We start from the raw sequence: 19,020 nt of genomic DNA, 5'->3' as shown, positions 1-19,020 counted from the left end.
GTGTACTTGCTAGCAACTGATTACATAATATGTGCTGTGTTTATAACTATAAAGTAAATTAAATGGAAAGTTACTTTTTTGGATTGGGGAAGACCTTTTTTTATCTCTTCAGAGTCATCTCCAAAACTTAAAGAGTTTGGGTCAAAATACTGAGCTCAAAAACATTCTGTATCTTTCTTCTCACTCTCCTCCTCCCCCTCCTTTTTTTAGGAGTTCTGTCGGAGTTTTATGATATAGAATTAATTAAAAGCACTTAAAATTTTAACCTTAATTTTACAGAGGAATATTGCAGTTTGAAAATCTTTCTTATGGAATTGAGCCTCTGGAATCTGCAGTTGAATTTCAGCATCTTCTTTATAAATTAGGAAATGAAAACAATGAATTTGCAGTTCTTACCGAAAATAACCAAGACACAGAACAAAACCCAATGGACTATAATATTTTTATAAGTGAAAAAGTGAGTTATGTATGCTTTATTACTCTTTCAAGGCAGTTATTGCTTTTATTTACTTAATAATTTATTTTTTAACATCTTTATTGGAGTATAATTTTTTTACAATGGTGTGTTAGTTTCTGCTGCATAACAAAGTGAATCAGCTATATGTATACATATATCCCCATATCTCCTCCCTCTTGCGTCTCCCTCCCACCCTCCCTATCCCACCCCTCTAGGTGGTCACAAAGCACCGAGCTGATCTCCCTGTGCTATGTGGCTGCTTCCCACTAGCTATCTATTTTACATTAGGGAGTGTATATATGTCCGTGCCACTCTCTCACTTTGTTCCAGCTTACCCTTTCCCCTCCCCACGTCCTCAAGTCCATTCTCTACATCTGCATTCCTGTCCTGCCCTTAGGTTCTTCAGAACCTTTTTTTTTTCTTTAGATTCCATATATATGTGTTAGCATACAGTATTTGTTTTTATCTTTCTGACTTACTTCACTTTGTATGACAGACTCTAAGTCCATCCACCTCACTACAAATAACTCAAATTCGTTTCTTTTTATGACTGAGTAATATTCCATTGTATATATGTGCCATATCTTCTTTATCCAGTAATCTGTTGATGGACACTTAGGTTGCCTCCATGTCCTAGCTATTGTAAATAGAGCTGCAATGAACATTGTGGTACATGAGTCTTTTTGAATTATGGTTTTCTCAGGGTATATGCCCAGTAGTGGGATTGCTGGGTTGTATGGTAGTTCTGTTTTTAGTTTTTAAAGGAACCTCCATAGTGTTCTCCATAGTGGCTGTATCAATTTACACTCCCACTAACAGTGCAAGAGGGTTCCCTTTTCTCCACACCCTCTCCAGCATTTATTGTTTGTAGATTTTTTGATGATGGCCATTCTGACTGGTGTTAGGTGATATACCTCACTGTAGTTTTGATTTGCGTTTCTCTAATGATCAGTGATGTTGAGCATCCTTTCATTTGTTTGTTGACAATCTGTATATCTTCTTTGGAGAAATGTCTGTTTAGGTCTTCTGCCCACTTTTGGATTGGGTTGTTTGTGTTTTTGATATTGAGCTGCATGAGCCGCTGGTAAATTTTGGAGATTAATCTTTGGCAGTTGCTTCATTTGCAAATATTTTCTCCCATTCTGAGGGTTGTCTTTTCATCTTGTTTATGGTTTGCTTTGCTGTGCAAAAGCTTTTAAGTTTCATTAGGTCCCATTTGTTTATTTTTGTTTTTATTTCCATTCCTCTAGGAGGTGGGTCAAAAAGGATCTTGCTGTGATTTATGTCATAGATTGTTCAGCCTGTGTTTTCCTCTAACAGTTTTATAGTGTCTGGCCTTGCATTTATGTCTTTAATAAATTTTGAGTTTATTTTTGTGTATGGTGATACAGAGAGTTCTAATGTCATTCTTTTACCTGGAGCTGTCCATTTTTTCCAGCACCACTTTTTTTTTTTTTTTTTTGTGGTACGCGGGCCTCTCACTGTTGTGGCCTCTCCCGTTGCGGCCTCTCCCATTGCGGAGCACAGGCTCCGGACGCACAGGCTCAGGGGCCATGGCTCACAGGCCCAGCCGCTCCGCGGCATGTGGGATCCTTCTGGACCGGGGCATGAACCCGCGTCCCCTGCATCGGCAGGCAGACTCTCAACCACTGCGCCACCAGGGAAGCCCCCAGCACCACTTACTGAAGGGGCTGTCTTTTCTCCATTATATATTCTTGCCTCCTTTATCAAAAATAAGGTGACCATATGTGCGTGGGTTTATCTCTGGACTTTCTATCCTGTTTCATTGATCTGTATTTCTGTTTTTGTGCTAGTACCATACTATCTTGATTACTGTAGCTTTGTAGTATAGTCTGAAGTCAGGGAGCATGATTCCTCCAGCTCCATTTTTCTTTCTCAAGACTACTTTGGCTATTCGGGGTCTTTTGTGTTTCCATACAAATTGTGAAGTTTTTAGTTCTAGTTCTGTGAAAAATGCCATTGGTAGTTTGATAGGGGTTGCATTGAATCTGTAGATTACTTTGTATAGTATAGTCATTTTCACAGTGTTGATTCTTCCAATCCAAGAACATGGTATATCTCTCCATCTGTTGGTATCATCTTTAATTTCTTTCAACAGTCTCTTATAGTTTTCTGCATACAGGTCTTTTGTCTCCTTAGGTAGGTTTATTCCTAGATATTTTATTATTTTTGTTGCAATGCTAAATGGTAATGTTTCCTTAATTTCTCTTTCAGATTTTTCATCACCAGTGTATAGGAATGCAAGAGAATTCTGTGCATTAATTTTGTATCCTGCTACATTACCAAATTCATTGATCGGCTCTAGTAGTTTTCTGGTAGCATCTTTAGGATTCTCTATGTATAGTATCATGTCATCTGCAAACAGTGACAGCTTTACTTCTTCTTTTCCAACTTGGATTCCTTTTATTTCACTTTCTTCTCTGATTGCTGTGGCTAAAACTTCCAAAACTATGTTGAATAATAGTGGTGAGAGTGGGCAACCTTGTCTTGTTCCTGATCTTAGAGGAAATGGTTTCAATTTTTCACCATTGAGAATGATGTTGGCTGTGGGTTTGTCATATATGGCCTTTACTATGTGGAGGTAAGTTCCCTGTATGCCTACTTTCTGGAGGGTTTTTATCATAAATGGGTGTTGAATTTTGTCAAAAGCTTTTTCTGCGTCTATTGAGATGATTATATGGTTTGACTCCTTCAATTTGTTAATATGGTTTATCACATTGATTGATTTGTGTATATTGAAGTAGCCTTGCATTCCTGGGATAAACCCCACTTGATCATGGTGTATGATCCTTTTAATGTACTGTTGGATTCTGTTTGCTAGTATTTTGTTGAGGATTTTTGCATCTATGTTCCTCAGTGATATTGGCCTGTAGTTTTCTTTCTTTGTGACATCTTTGTCTGGTTTTGGTATGAGGGTGATGGTGGCCTCATAGAATGAGTTTGGGAGTGTTCCTCCCTCTGCTATATTTTGGAAGAGTTTGAGAAGGATAGGTGTTAGCTCTTCTCTAAATGTTTGGTAGAATTCGCCTGTGAAGCTATCTAGTCCTGGGCTTTTGTTTGTTGGAAGATTTTTAATCACAGTCTCAATTTCAGTGCTTGTGATTGGTCTGTTTATATTTTCTATTTCTTCCTGGTTCAGTCTCAGAAGGTTGTGCTTTTTAAATATTTGTCCAGTTTTTCCAGGTTGTCCATTTTATCGGCATATAGTTGCCTGTAGTAATCTTCATGATCCTTTGTATTTCTGCAGTGTCAGTTTTTACTTCTCCTTTTTTATTTCTAGTTCTATTGATTTGAGTCTTCTCCCTTTTTTTCTTGGTGAGTGTGTCTAGTGATTTATCAATTTTGTTTATCTTCTCAAAGAACCAGCTTTTAGTTTTATTGACCTTTGCTATTGTTTCCTTCATTTCTTTTTCATTTATTTCTGATCTGATCTTTATGATTTCTTTCCTTCTGCTAACTTTAGGTTTTTTTTTGTTCTTCGTTCTCTAATTGATTTAGATGTAAGGTTAAGTCGTTTATTTTAGATGTTTCTTGTTTCTTGAGGTAGGATTGTATTGCTATAAACTTCCGTCTTAGAACTGCTTTTGCTGCATTCCATAGGTTTTGGGTCATCATGTCTTCATTGTCGTTTGGTTTTGATTTCCTCAGTGATCTCTTGGTTATTTAGTAGTGTATTGTTTAGCCTCCATCTGTTTGTATTTTTTACAGATTTTTCCCTGTGATTGATATCTCATCTTATAGCATTGTGGTTGGAAAAGATAGTTGATATGATTTCAATTTTCTTAAATTTCCCTAAGCTTGATTTGTGACCCAGGATATGATCTATCGTGGAAAATGTTCCATGAGCACTTGAGAAGAAAGGGTATTCTGTTGTTTTTGGGTAGAATGTCCTATAAATATCAATTAAGTCCATCTTATTTAATGTATCATTTAAAGCTTGTGTTTCCTTATTTATTTTCATTTTGGACGATCTGTCCATTGGTGAAAGTGGGGTGTTAAAGTCCCCTACTATGACTGTATTACTGTCTATTTCCCTTTTTATGGCTGTTAGCATTTACCTTATGTATTGAGGTGGCAGCTTGCCAAGAACCATCTCTTCAATTGCTTCAAGTCCTTTTGGTCTCATAAATGCAAGCCCCCTAGCCACCAGAGCCAGGCATTGAAGGAGCATTCCCTAGGTGGTAGCTGCAAAAACTGGGGCACTTGTTTTAAAAACTAGGGCATCAATTGCATGTAAAATTCCCTTGCAGGAAAAACTGGATCTCTGGGGGGTAGCAGAGGGAGTTCTTGAAGATAGCACTCACCCTCTGAGGTGTCTGGAAAGCATGACACTTAGCCCATAGATGTGTGTTTAATTAGAAGTCTGCCTCTCAGGCTGCAGCCATGATGATTAGCTAATAGCCCTCTGTAACAGAAAGACTGAGGTCTTGGATCTTTTGCCTCTTGCTGGCTGGGGCCTGGTAGCTGTTTAAGAACTCTTTCTCTGTTAGCTACTGTCCTATGGGACCCACAAGTGTAAGCCCCACTGGCTGCCAGAGCCAGGTGATGTAGAGGTATTCCTGGGTAGCTGCCATAAAAATTGGAGTGCCTAACAGTGAGCTCCTTTATGATCATTACAATCCCATGCAATTAGGAATGCAAGCTCCTTTGGCTTCCAGAGTCAGGCAGTCAAGTAATGTCCCCAGGGAGTCAGCTGCAACGATCGGTGCACCAGATGCATGTAAAAGCTCTCTTCTGGGAGATATAGTGCTCTGGAGCATGGACAAGGGAAAGCACGAAGATGGTACCTGCAGGTGTTCATCACTGGATGTGTGTGCTAATTAGATGCCTGCCTCTCAGGCTGACACCTTAATATAAGCAAGGGAATTTCCTTTACTTTAAGTCTGGGCATGACTAGCTCCCTCTGAGCTGGGCCCTACAGAAGGTAAGTCCAAGTGCCTGGGCCCTTGTTGACCTGGTTCCCAGAATGACACAATCTTGTGAGTCTGGGGACTCAAGCCCCATTGGTTTCCAAAGTTCCATGTTTTGGGGGCTTGTCTCTCAGGTGCGGGTCCTAAAAGTTGTGGTGCCCAATGTGAGGTTCAAACCCTTCACTCCTCAGACAGAAGCTCCAGGTTTAGAATTTTCTCCAGGTTGTGGGTCATAGCACCGAGGGTGGCATTTACGGTAAGAGTGTGTCTCAGTACATCCTACCTGATTCACCATGCTTTTCTTCTCATTTTCCTGAGGTATAGTTACCACTCAGCCAGACTTTAGGTTTTTTAAAAGAGGAAATTGTTCTGTATGTAGTTGTAGACTCAATAGGTCTTTGGGAGGAGTTGATTTCAGGATCTTCATATTTTGCCATCTTGAACTGGAACTCACATTAAATTTTTCCAAGAAAACATGAATAATAACGCTCACCAGAAAGATAAATATATAGCAAAGGGAGTGGATTAATCAGTTACAAAGCTACTATGAAGGTTAAAAGATGAAAGTAGTAAAAATAGTAATAGCTATGATTATAATAATTAGTTAAGGGATACACAAGATAAAAGAGATAAAACATGACATAAAAAACATAAAATGTGGCAGGGAGTAAAAATGTTGAGCTTTTTCAAAAAACTTAAGTTGTTGTCCACTTACAATAGACATATATAAGTTATTTGTAAGCTTTATGGCTTACAAATAGCAAAAACCTATAGTAAATACACAAACAATAAAAAGAAAGTAATATATTAGTAAAGAAAGTCATCAAACCACAAAGGAAGAGAGCAAGAGAAGAAGAAACAGCCAGTAAACAATTAATAAAATGGCAATAATTACTTTTAAATTTTGAGTTCTCTCATTTCTCTACCCATCAGTAATTACTTTAAATGTAAATTGACTGAGTTCTCCAGTCAACAGACATAGAGTGGCTATGTGGATTACAAAAACAAGACCCATCTGTATGCTACCTACAAGAGATGTTTGATATAAGGACACACAGAGACTGAGAGTGAAGTGATGGAAAAAGATTTCCAAGCTAATGGAAACCAAAAGAAAGCTGGAGTAGCTATAATTATATCAGACAAAATAGGTGTAAAAAAAAAAAAGATTGTAATAAGAGACATGGATGGGTGTCACATAACGATATAGGGGTCAATTTAACAAGAAGATATAATATTTGTAAGTATTTATGTACCCAACATAGGATAACCTAAATATATAAAGCAAATATTAACTGACCTAAAGGGAGAAATAGACAGCAATATAATAATAGTAGGGAATTTTAATATCCCACTTAAATCAATGGATAGATCATCCAGACAGAAAATCAATAAGGAAACATTGGCCTTAAATGACACATTGGAATGATGGACTTAACAGATATATACAGAATACTCCATGTAAAAGCAACAGAATACACATTCTTCTGAAGTTCTCATGGAACATTTTCCACGAGAGATCATGTTAGGCCACAAAACAATCTTAATAAATTTAAGAGGATTGATAACATATGAAGCATGTTTATTGACCACAGTGGTATGAAACTGGAAATTATTTACATGAAGAAATCTGGATAATTCACAAATATGTGAAGTTTAAACAGTATGCTACTGAACAACAAATGGGCCAAAGAAAAATCAAAGGAGAAATTTTTAAAAATACCTTGAGACAAAAGAAATTGGAAATAGCATATACCAAAAATTTGTGGGATGCAGCAAAAGTAGTTCTACGATGGAAATTCTTAGCGATAAATGGCCTACCTCAAGAAACAAGAAAAGTCACTAATAACCTAACTTTATACCTCAAGGAACTAGAAAAAGAACAAATGAAACCCAGGATTAGCAGAAGGGAAGACATAACAAATGTAGGGCAGAAATAAATGAAACAGATTCCAAAAGGACAATAGAGAAGGTCAGTGAAGCTGAGAGCTGGTTCTTTGAAAAAATAAAATTGACAAACCTTTAGCTAGACTCACCCAGAGAAAAAGAGAAATCATAAAATAAAAAATGAAGGAGATGTTACAACTGATCCCACAGAAATATAGACTACTAGGAAGAATTATATGTTAACAAATTAGGCAACCTGGGGAAGGAAAACTTGGGAGTTTGGGGTTAACATACATACACAGCAATATATGAAATAGATAACCAACAAGAACCTACTATATAGCACAGGGAACTATACTCAATATTTTGTAATAACCTATAAGGGAAAAGAATCTGAAAAGGAATACATATATATTATATGTCATATATATTAAATATATATATATATGAATCACTTTGCTGTACACCTAAAAGTAACACAACATTGTCAATCAACTATACTTCAATTAAAAAAAATTAGGCAACCCAGAAGAAATGGATAAATTTCTAGAAACACCTAACCTACCAAGACTGAATTATGTTGAAATAGATGATCTGAATAGACCAATTACTGGTAAGCGGATTTAATCAGTAGTCAAAAATATGCTAACAAACAAAAGTCCAAGACCAGACTTATACAATTCACCGGTGAATTGTACCAAACATTTAAAGAATAATTAATACCAATCCTCAAACTCCTTTTCCAAAGAATAGATGAAGGGGGAACACTTCCAAATTCATTTTACAAGGCCAGCATACCCTGATACCAAACCTCAGACAAAGATACCACAAAAAAGAAAAGAAAAGAAAAGAAAATTACTGGCTAATATCCCTGATGAACATAGATGCAAAAATCTTTAAAAAGATAATAGCAAACCAAATTCAACATGAAAAGGAAAAAAACATTAAAGAATCATACACCATGCTGAAGTGGGGTTTATTGCAAGGATGAAAAAATGGTTCAACATCAGCAGATCAATCAATGTGATATACCACATTAACAAAATGAAGGATAAAAATCATGATCATCTAAATAGATGCAGAAAAAGCGTTTGAAAACATTCAGCATCCGTGTATAATAAAAACTCAACAAAGTGGATACAGAGGGAACATACTTCAACATAATAAAGACCATATACGACATGCCCACAGCAAACATTATACTCAACGGTGAAAAGCTGAAAGCATTTCCTCTAAGATCAGGAACATGTCAAGGATGCCTACTTTCGCCACTTTTATTCAACAAAGAATTGGAAGTTCTCACCACAGTAATTGGGTAATAAAACGAAATGACATGCATTCAAATTGAAAGGAAGAAGTAAAACTGTCACTACTTGCAGATGACATGATATTATATATAGAACACCCTAACTACTCCATAAAAAACTTATGGAGTACACACACACACACGATAAAAGAAAATGGTAACTATGTGAGAGTGGATATGTTAATTAGCTTGATTGTGGCAGTTATTTCATATTGTATATGTATATCAAAGCATCAAGTCTTATAGCTTAAGTATATATATATATATATATATATATTTCAACTATGACTCAGTAAAGGTGGAAAAATATTTTAAAAGTTCAGAATAAACAATTTGTGAAAGTTTTAAAATACTGCTATTCTTTCTTTCTAGCCAGAATCAGCTGTTCCAGATTTAATTCCTCTTTATCTAGAAATGCATATCGTGGTGGACAAAGTTTTGGTATGTGTTTTGCTTTTTCTTTGCTTTTGAATATTTGATATGAATGTTTGATTATCCCTAACTAGAAAGGAACTTAAAGATTCCAATCTTCTTACTTCCATGTCACTCCTAGAGAACAGTGAAGACGTCTTCTATTTGAAGAATCAAATATTCAAAATTATATTAGTTCTATCAGAAATGTTTTATTTGAAATCTTTACATAACAAACCTGCATAACAAAATGACTTTTTTTTTTTTGCTGGTACTTCACATCTTTAGGTCCTCTCTCAATCCACAAAAGTTTTTAATGGTAATTTTTTAAAGTGAAATTCTCTAAGCTTTAATTCTTGTTTTAGGGTACTTGAAGAGCAGCATGTAGTCTAGAGAATCTTTTTCCCTATAAGATATTTATTGGCACAGCAATGATGATAGTATAGCTACTTATGATAACTGCTTACATTAAAATGTCAAGATTTTTTTAAGTGGTTTTTAATGGTGCAACTGTTTGAGTCTGTTGACTCAAGTCTGATTGAGTCTAGTCTAAAGGCACCTCTAGATTCCTTATTCCCATAAACAATTTGAGGATCTCTGAACTTCAGACCCTTGAGGTGATAACTCAGTTTGTACTCAATTGGGTGTGGTTTTATTTCTCCTATATTTCAAAGATTTCAGAAAACAGGGATAAAGTATACTTTCCAGGTTTTGTTTTGAAGATAAGTATTTGATTGTCACATCTATGGAATACTACAGAGAATGTGAATTTCCCTTTCTATTCATAGGATTGTAGAGTTTGTCAGGAAGCCAGAGTTGAGGGTCAGAGACAGGAGATATTTGGAGAAGGATATTAAAATACTTGACTTATTAGAGTATTAGGGAAAAGGGCAAAGGGAACATTTAAGAGAAAGTTGAGATATTTCTAGTAAAGATGACTAGATTTCCAGGGAATATTTGGGTTTATGAAAATTATTTTGTTCAGGATTACATTACAAATTTTGAGAGTTGTTTTAAAAGCTTCTTGTCCAAACTCCCAGGTTTGTCAGCCATATAATGCTCATTAAACATCTCTTTTTTATGTTCTTACAAATATTTATGTTTATGTATTCTTTAATAAAACAAACATTGAGCCAGTATGACATCTGTGTTACTAGATATTGGGCATATAAAGAAGAATAGTGATGTCTTCAATCACTTCACAAATTTTAAATCCACAGTTGTAGCCTAGTGAATTCAGTGCCAGATTCCTCAATCAATAATTCCTCAATCAATAATAATTCCTCAATAATAATTCAGTGCCAGATTCCTCAATCAATAATTCCTCAATCAATAATAATTCCTCAATCAATTCCTCAATCAATAATAATGAAAGATTATGGTACTATGAAAACACAGTGCATTAATAGAGAAAGACATGGAGACACACAGCTGTAACCTGAGGTATTGTAAGAGCATGTAAGTAGGTGTTTTAACATGTAGGTTTTATTATTATTCAGGTATGCTGATGCCAACAGATCAGGAGATGATTACTATTGGAAAGTTAGTTTGTTATTCACAGTTCCTAGGAGGAAAGGGCATACCACATCATGCCACATGGAGAAGCACCAGAGTAGGTCAGGAGACAGAGGGAGCAATAGGAAAACACGGCAGGAGCCTTTATTGTGATTTCTGTGGGAAGGAACAGCAAAACAAGGTAAACAGGTCTAGCATTGGCTAACTTGAAAATTTGCAGTGGGTTCAGGAGAATAGAGGTTGTTTCACAATTTTTGGTACCTTGCCCTTGGATGATTAGGGCAGGGGAATTGGAGTGTGAGAACCTGGTAAAGGAGATGGTTGCAGGCTGGGTTCTGGCTTGGTTGGTTTGGGCATTGGGGGGAGGATGGGGCCAGGGAAGACTCAGTGCGAAAACTTTCTTTGCAAGGGTGCATAAATATGAGAGATTGTTCTTTTCAGATCATTTTAAGAAGTTTAGTATGATTAATATACAGTGTTGAAGAAGGGAAAGGGAAAGAGATGAATTGAAGAATTGACATGATATTTGGATTTTATCCTAAAGGTAATAGAGAGTCAATGAAAGATTTTAAGCAGGGTAATGATGTGTTCATATTTACATTTAGAATCATTTCTGCAATAGCATAGGGACAGGAATGCTGGTGTAAAAATTGGAGTAAGATAAAGCATTTAAGAGACTATTCCAGTAATCAAGGTGAAGTTTTACAAATTGTGTTAGGAATAGACAGGAAAGGACAATTTTAAATGTTACTAATGAGGGTGAATTAGAAGAACTTGTAAATTGATTTGATTTATTCATTCATTTAATAATATATTAAGCATCACCTAGATGCCAGTTACTGTTCTATTTATTGAGGATAGAGCAGTGAACAAAACAGAAAAAGTTTTGCTGTCACAGAACATATAGTATAATGAATGTGGGAGGTCATAAATGATAATAGCATTCACTAAAGAAGTGGAAATCTAAGTGGGAGCATATTTTTGAGGGAGGATAATGAGTGTAGGTTTGGATATGTTTAACTTGAGGGTCCTGTGTAATATCCAAGGGATAATGTACTTTAGAGAGTTTTTTTATAGATAAGGAATTTAACATTGACACATTCTTCAGAGCGGATTCAGATTTCAGCCATTATATATACACTCATTTGTGTGTATGTATGTGTGTGTGGTTTTATGTGGTAGTATCACATATGTAGCCGTTCATAACTACCACCACCACGACCAATACACTGAACAAATACCATCACCAGACAAGACTCTGTGTTATCCCTTTGGAGTCACACACATCTCTCCCCACTTCCTTACTTCTCGACCTCTGGTAATCACTCATCTATTCTCCATCTGTGATTCCAGGAATATTGCATAAACGTTATCATATAGTATGTATCCTTTTGAGATTTGTTTATACTTAGCATAATTTTTCATGAGGTTTACCCAGGCTGTTTCATATATCAACAGTTCAGTTACTTTTTATTACTGAATCGTATTCCGTGTTATGAATGTACCACAGTTTGTTTAACCTTTTAACCATTGAATGACATAGGAGTTGTTTCCACTCATGTATGGGTTTTTCTGAGCATCAGTTTTTACTTCTTTAGGATAAATGTCCAGGAGTGCAACTTCTAGGTCCATTATTTGTTTTGAAAGAAGTTGCCAAGCTATCTTTCAGAGTGGCTATACAACGTTACATACTAGCATGTGTGAGTGATCCAATTTATATTCCTATTTTAATTGTTACTGTCTTATTTTGAAGTGTTCTAACCCCAAAGCAGCCTCAACCTGAGAGAGTAGATGGAGAATAAATCTCAAACATATTACATAACAAATGATATTTAAATGTTAAATTCTGTTTTTCAGTATGATTACCTGGGCTCTGATAGCATGTTGGTAACAAATAAAGTCATCGAAATTATTGGCCTTGTAAATTCGGTAAGTATTTTCCTTTTCATACTAGTTAGGAAAATTCATACTAGTTTTGAAATTATAATTTGCATTGACTTGACATGGCATTTCTTTTTTAAAAAAATTTATTTATTTATTTTTGGCTGCATTGGGTCTTTGTTGCTGTGCACGGGCTTCCTCTAGTTGTGGTGAGTGGGGGCTACTCTTCGTTGCGGTGCGCGGGCTTCTCATTGCAGTGGCTTCTCTTGTTGCAGAGCATGGGCTCTAGGCGCGCGGGCTTCAGTAGTTGTGGCGCATGGACTGAGTTGCTCCGCGGCTGACGTGGCATTTCTGAATAAAGTTATCCATATAAATTGAGGGTGGATTTGTCAAAAGATTGAATTAATTTCTTGGTTATTATAAAATAACACAAAAATTATTTTTTTCATGTATTTATCTCTTCTGTTTTTAGATGTTTGCGCCATTTAAAATTACTATTGTGCTGTCATCTTTGGAATTGTGGTCAGATAAAAATAAGATCTCTACTGTTGGTGAGGCAGATGAATTATTGCATACGTTTTTAGAATGGAAAAAGTCTTATCTTACCCTAAGGCCTCATGATATTGCATATCTATTCATGTAAGTATAATGTTTCAGTCTTCTTAGAAATCAAAGATTTGTGATATTGATGTAGCTTAAATTAGGGAATTGTTGTTCATTTCTGACTATTCATACTTTGATTATCATGCACTCAGACCTCATGCTCTCTTTCTGGTTGTCAGACAATAAAAGAAGATTGCTAAAATTTATTTCTGTGCTTACCAACATTTACTGTTGAGGAGATTGATATTTCAGGAAGTTAAACCAACTAAGGACTCTTGATGGTGTGTCTAGGTTTTGAATCCACAGTTTGTAACTCCAGAGCCCATAATCTAAATCATTACATAAAGAGATGGGATTTATCTTGTGAAGATTATATCTTTGTTATGAGTTTTGATCAAAGCCTTGGTAAAGTAGGTTAAAATATTTTATCCTACTGAATTTTCTGCATTATTTTTAAATGTTAGTTTTCTATCAATTATAACTGTATACTTATAATTTTATTCATATAAAATTTACCAGCAATTATGATCAGCATGTCTTTCAATAAATCTGCATATACATATTTTTAAGTTGGCATGATAATATCAATATTCCCAGTTTATAATAGGGTCTAAAAATTGTGTGTAGTTTATTTAACTAGTCTTTAATAATTGGTACTTGGCTTGATTCCAATATTTTATTATTATTTTTTTTTTTAATTTTATTATTTAAAAAAATCCTACAGTGAAAAAAACCTTACGTGTGTCATTTATATATGTGCATGTGTATCTACAAGGCAGATTCCCAGGAGTGACATTTCTAGGTAGTATAATTCTAATTTTGATAGCTAATACCAGATTTTGGCACTGATTTTAGTGCTTTGCACACTTATCAATAACGTATGAGAAGGGTCTGTTTCCCCACAGTCTAGCCAACAAAGTGTATGGTCAAGTTTTTCTTCACCTTTGGTACCTGAGAAATGGTATCTTTGGTATAGTTTTAATTTTCATTTCTTTTTCATGAGCCTGATGGTAGATAGCTAGATATCTAGATAGATAGGGATAGATGCATTTAGATATCAATTTCAACACAGATAGAGATAAAAAGATCAATTTCTTTGCCTTGCAATGAGAAGTAGTTTTCTTTCTTAATTTGTCTTTTGGCTTGGCTTCTTGTGTGTGTATATTTTTTAACTGCCATACAAAATACTTTTATTTTTAAGGCAGGATTCATCAGGCTTTTATTTGATGGTTTCTAGAGTTTGAGTCATAATTAGAAAGGCCTTCCCACTTCATGGGTATGAGGGAAGTTTTAAATTTATTTTCCATGGAAATTTTAGAATCAACCTGTCTAGCTCCTATTTTTTAAGACTATGTTACATTTATAAATTGAGCTATAGAGAACTGTTTAATCTTCAGATCTCACATTTTGTCTTTCCAGTTTTTGGTCATTCAGAAGTTAATTTCTCATAGGTTTTATACATTTATTGATAACTTTTCTTAGGTATATTATCTTTCTGGTTGCTGTTATAAATATGTCTTCTATCTGCTAACTATATATTGTTTTTGTTTGTAAAATTACCTTAGTTTCATATTGATTTTATATCCTATTACCTTACTAAATTTCTTTGTTTTTAATCATTCTTAAGTCTATTACATTGGTTTTTTCACTCATATAATTATACCATCTGCAAATACAGGTAGTTTTATCTCTTTCTATTTAATTTTATATTTTCAGTTTCTTTCTCTGTTCTTATTGCTTTGGCTAGTTTAATACAGTTTTAACTAGTAGTAGTAATAATGGTAACATGGGTCATGTCTTTTTTCTTCTTTACTTTAGGGAATGTTACCTCATCAAGTAATACTTTTTAGCTTTGGGGGCTAAAATGTAGGTTTGGCTCTGTGTGTGCACAGGCATGTTTTAGAATTTGAATAATAGTAGGGCAATATTCATAGAGTCATACTATACCAACAATTTGAAAAATAATCCTTCAGGGACTTCCTTGGCAGTACAGTGATTAATATTTCTCCTTCCAGTGCAGGGGTTGTGGGTTTGATCCCTGGTCGGGGAGCTAAGATCCCACGTGCCTCAGGGCCAAAACATCAAAACATAAAACAGAAGCAATATTTTAACGAATTCAATGAAGACTTTAAAAATGGTCCACATCCAAAAAATCTTAAAAAAAAGAAAGAAAAATAATCTTTCAGCTTTTATAGGGATGACATAAGATATTCTTATTGGCATTCAATAGAAATAATTATAGTGATATATTTCCTAATCTTGAACCATCTTGCATTCCTAGAATAAATCTCAATTTTGACATGATGTATTATCCTTTTAATAGGATGTTGAAATTTGATACAGTAATAAGTGAAATTGGTGAGAGAATTTATCCCATTAGAAATGTAGAAATTATGGTACAGTCAGACTCCTTGAACTTGAGTAATACCCCTTCTTGATCCCTTGATGTTATTTTAATGCATCAACATACTTTGCATATGAGTAATGTCCTAGAATAAATACTATAAAATTATGATAAATAACAGTAATTATCTATTATTTTCTGGTCTTTGTACTCCAGAAATTTGTACTCCAGAAATTTATAATCTGGTTTAGGCCCTACAGTAGGAACAATGAACATAGCAAGCTTAATTTTTTAACCTTTTACAATCTGTCCTTTTTTCAACAAATGTTTATTGAGATAATATTGCATAGTGATTCAAATTTAAACTCTGGAGGCCAACTGCCTGCATTTAACTTCAGCCCTGTCACCTAGGGCAACTGATGCTCTCTGCCTCAGTTTCCCTATATTTGCTTTATTTAGTTTTATTCTTTTACAGCTTTATTGAGGTATAATTGACAAATAAAAGTTATACATATTTAAGGAGTACAATGTGATATTTGATATATGTATACATTGTGAAATCATAAGCTAATTAGCATATACACCACCTTACATAGTTAACATTCTTTGGTGTGCAGTGAGAAATCTTAAGATCTTCTCTAGCAAATTCACATATAAAATGCAGTATTATTAACTATAGTCATCATGCTGTACATTAGACCTCCAGGACTTATTCAGCCTACATAATTGAAACTTTGTACCTTTGACCATCTCCCCATTTCCTCCATCTCCCAACCCCTGGCAACCACTATTCAACTCGCTGCTTTTATGATTGGATTATTTTAGATTCCACACATAAGTGTGATCATACAGTACTTGCCTTTTTATGTCTGGCTTATTTCACTTAGCATAATGTCCTTCAGGTTTATCCATGTTGTAAATGTCAGGATTTCCTTCTTTCTTGAGGCTGAATTATATTCCACTGTATATGTACATCACATTTTCTTTATCCATTCATCTCTCAGTGGACGTTTAAAAAGTGGGCCTCTTTAGCATCATCTTGCATGGCTGGCAGTATTCACTATACTCTCACCTTCCCTTGGGAGAAATCATGGCTGAAGGCAGCTCTTTCGGCACTGAGCTGTGCTGCCTTGGGGGAATGGTGACATGGGTAAAGTGAAACGGTTTTTACCTTCTTCAATGTGTCTGTTCTTGGATTTTTTGCTCCAGTGTGGCGTGGGACCTTTCCTTGGGTCTTGGGCCACATCTGTGGGTGTTTGTCAAAATTGTTGTTTCTGTGGAGAGATGAGGGCTAAAAAACTCCTATTCTGCCATCTTGCTGATGTCACTCCGGAAGATTAATGTTGGTACGTTATCTCTACTTGTTTATAGTTTACAAGAGGAAGAAACCATGAGAGTGAGAGCAAGAGCAAGAGTGAGAGAGAGACTCAAAGTAACATATAACAAAAGGGCCAAGTTAAAGACGTGCTACTCAAAGTAGAAGTGAGAAGGCAGATTGAGGAATTTTAAAAAAATATTTTTTGTTTTTACTTAATATAATTAATTTTTTAAAAATTTTTGGCTGTGATGGGTCTTAGTTGCGGCACTTGGGATGTTCGTTGCAGTGTGCGGGCTTCTCTCCAGTTGTGGTATGCTGACTTACTTGCCCCGTGACATGTGTGATCTCAGTTCCCCAACCGGAGATCGAACCCTCATGCCCTGCATTGGAAGGCAGATTCTTTACCACTGGACCGCCAGGAAGTCCCAGGAATGTTTAAATTCAGTGAAAGGAGGTGGAAAGCATTCCAGGTTATGGAAACAATATGCCTAGAGACATGGGACTAAATAATAGTTCTTTTCAAAGAGTATGGAATTCATAGTTATAACTGGAGCTGAACCTCTGGAGGAGGGGAGGGATACAAGAAAAGTTGAAGAAGTAAAACAATAAATCTTGATAACTGATTTGATGTGGAGACTGGGTGGCCGTATTAAATAAAAAATAGCTATTATTGAATCCAGCTCATCAGAAGTATGCATAGAGTTAGGGGGAAAGTCTTATCTATTGGGAGAACTATCTTGAATGAAGAAAGAGTGTAAACAATACTTTCATATTGGAATGTAAAGCCAAAGTTGGGTGTTAAAGGCGAATACTTGGAAACAAGTGCGTACGTATAAACAGTATCAGCGAGGCAGAATAAGGGAGCAGTGCAACTGTGAAGTGCAGTGCAGTTGAGACTGAGGAGGCATTTCAAATTGAGAATTGTGTGCCAAGCTTTTTTACACACGTCTTGGAATGTTCGTTTTGGCTGGGGCTCTAAAGATGGCAGAATATGTTTGGAGCATCTATATCTTAGTGGTTGAGAGTATGGCTCTGCATTCAAACTGTCCAAGGTCATATCCTTCAGCAGCACTTACCTGTGCTGCCCTGAGCAAGTTACTTGTACTTCCCATCTGATGTTTGATTTGTTCAGCGGGGAAAAAATAGTATCTAATTCACTGGCTGCATTTGAGGATTAAATAGAATCGTTTATGTAAATCCATGAGAATAGTGCTATTATTATATGGCAGTTTATATGGACTCTTCTTCTCAAAGCAGAAAAAAATAATGGTAAGTTGTAGAACAATAAAATCATTCCAGTGAGAAAATGGTGAGCTTTTCTACATTTGAGTGAAAACTTTTAATCCATACATTAAAACTATTTTTCATTGTAATTCAGCAAAATGCTTTTGATTGAAATGTTTGATCAAGGCTTTAGTAACCCTAACCAAACGTCACAAGAACAGTAAAGTCATCAATAACTTGGATCCATTGGATACGTTTTAGAAACCCAGATTGCTTAATCTCATTTAATGAAGACTATTTTACAAATTTGAAGCAGTTTAATACATACGGAAAGATTGTACTTCAATTTGCTTCAGACTAGAAATTTATGAACTACAGACAAATTACTAGCAGGAGTTATCACATGTGAATTGTTTGTCAAAATTAACTATAATTATATACTTATTTATTTAGCTATAGAGATTATCCAGATTATGTGGGAGCAGCATTTCCTGGAAAGATGTGTGTTACCAGTTATTCTGCAGGAATTGCTTTGGTATGTAATTATTTAATCTTATTATTTGAAAAAAATACATTTAAAAATTACCCAGTATTACAGCATATATTTTATACACTTCACATTTATATTTACATTTAGAGATTGCATTTATATTCCATCACTCTTAGAACTTGAAGTATGTAGAAGGAATAGTATTCTGAAGTACAAGTGTCTTATTGCAATTATTTGGAAGTTAAAGTGGAATAAAAATATAATAAATACACATGTATCCCTTATTATATAGAAGAGTGCATTATGAAAAATTATCTGTAAAGATATTTCTGTAACCAAAATAGATTTTTTTTCTTGTAGGTATAAAATTAGAAAAATAGTCTTATAGATAAATTAACTTCAAAATCAAAACAAGTGATGAACCAAAAAGTATGATAAAAATCTGTTAAAATGTTTCACATTTTTCTACGTAATATTTAAAAGAAACTTTTATGTCTACTTTAAATATTTATAGTTCTGATAAATATTTTATATTTAAATAAATTATTGGTGTAATTAGATGCATCACTGAAAGAGAAGTAATTCATTGAGCCTTTCCCCCACCTATTCATCCTTTTAAAAAATAGGTTTAAGTACTATATAGTATTTTAAAATTA

General features: G+C 35.0%; 1 protein-coding gene across 1 annotated transcript in view; it reads left to right on the top strand.

Moving 5' to 3' along the window:
- LOC136141918 (disintegrin and metalloproteinase domain-containing protein 32-like) overlaps positions 1-19,020 on the top strand; it is a 136,023-nt gene that overhangs the window by 34,867 nt on the left and 82,136 nt on the right. Inside the window, exons 7-11 of the mRNA XM_065900074.1 lie at positions 280-457; positions 8,951-9,019; positions 12,362-12,433; positions 12,858-13,024; positions 18,328-18,409. Of these exons, the coding sequence (XP_065756146.1) occupies positions 280-457; positions 8,951-9,019; positions 12,362-12,433; positions 12,858-13,024; positions 18,328-18,409 (568 nt within the window). The remainder of the gene's footprint in view (positions 1-279; positions 458-8,950; positions 9,020-12,361; positions 12,434-12,857; positions 13,025-18,327; positions 18,410-19,020) is intronic.

This window comes from Phocoena phocoena, chromosome 21 (assembly GCF_963924675.1).
Source record: "Phocoena phocoena chromosome 21, mPhoPho1.1, whole genome shotgun sequence".
Lineage (NCBI taxonomy): Eukaryota > Metazoa > Chordata > Mammalia > Artiodactyla > Phocoenidae > Phocoena > Phocoena phocoena.
Note: the sequence above shows the minus strand (reverse complement) of the source record. Positions and strands in the feature narration are given on the sequence as shown.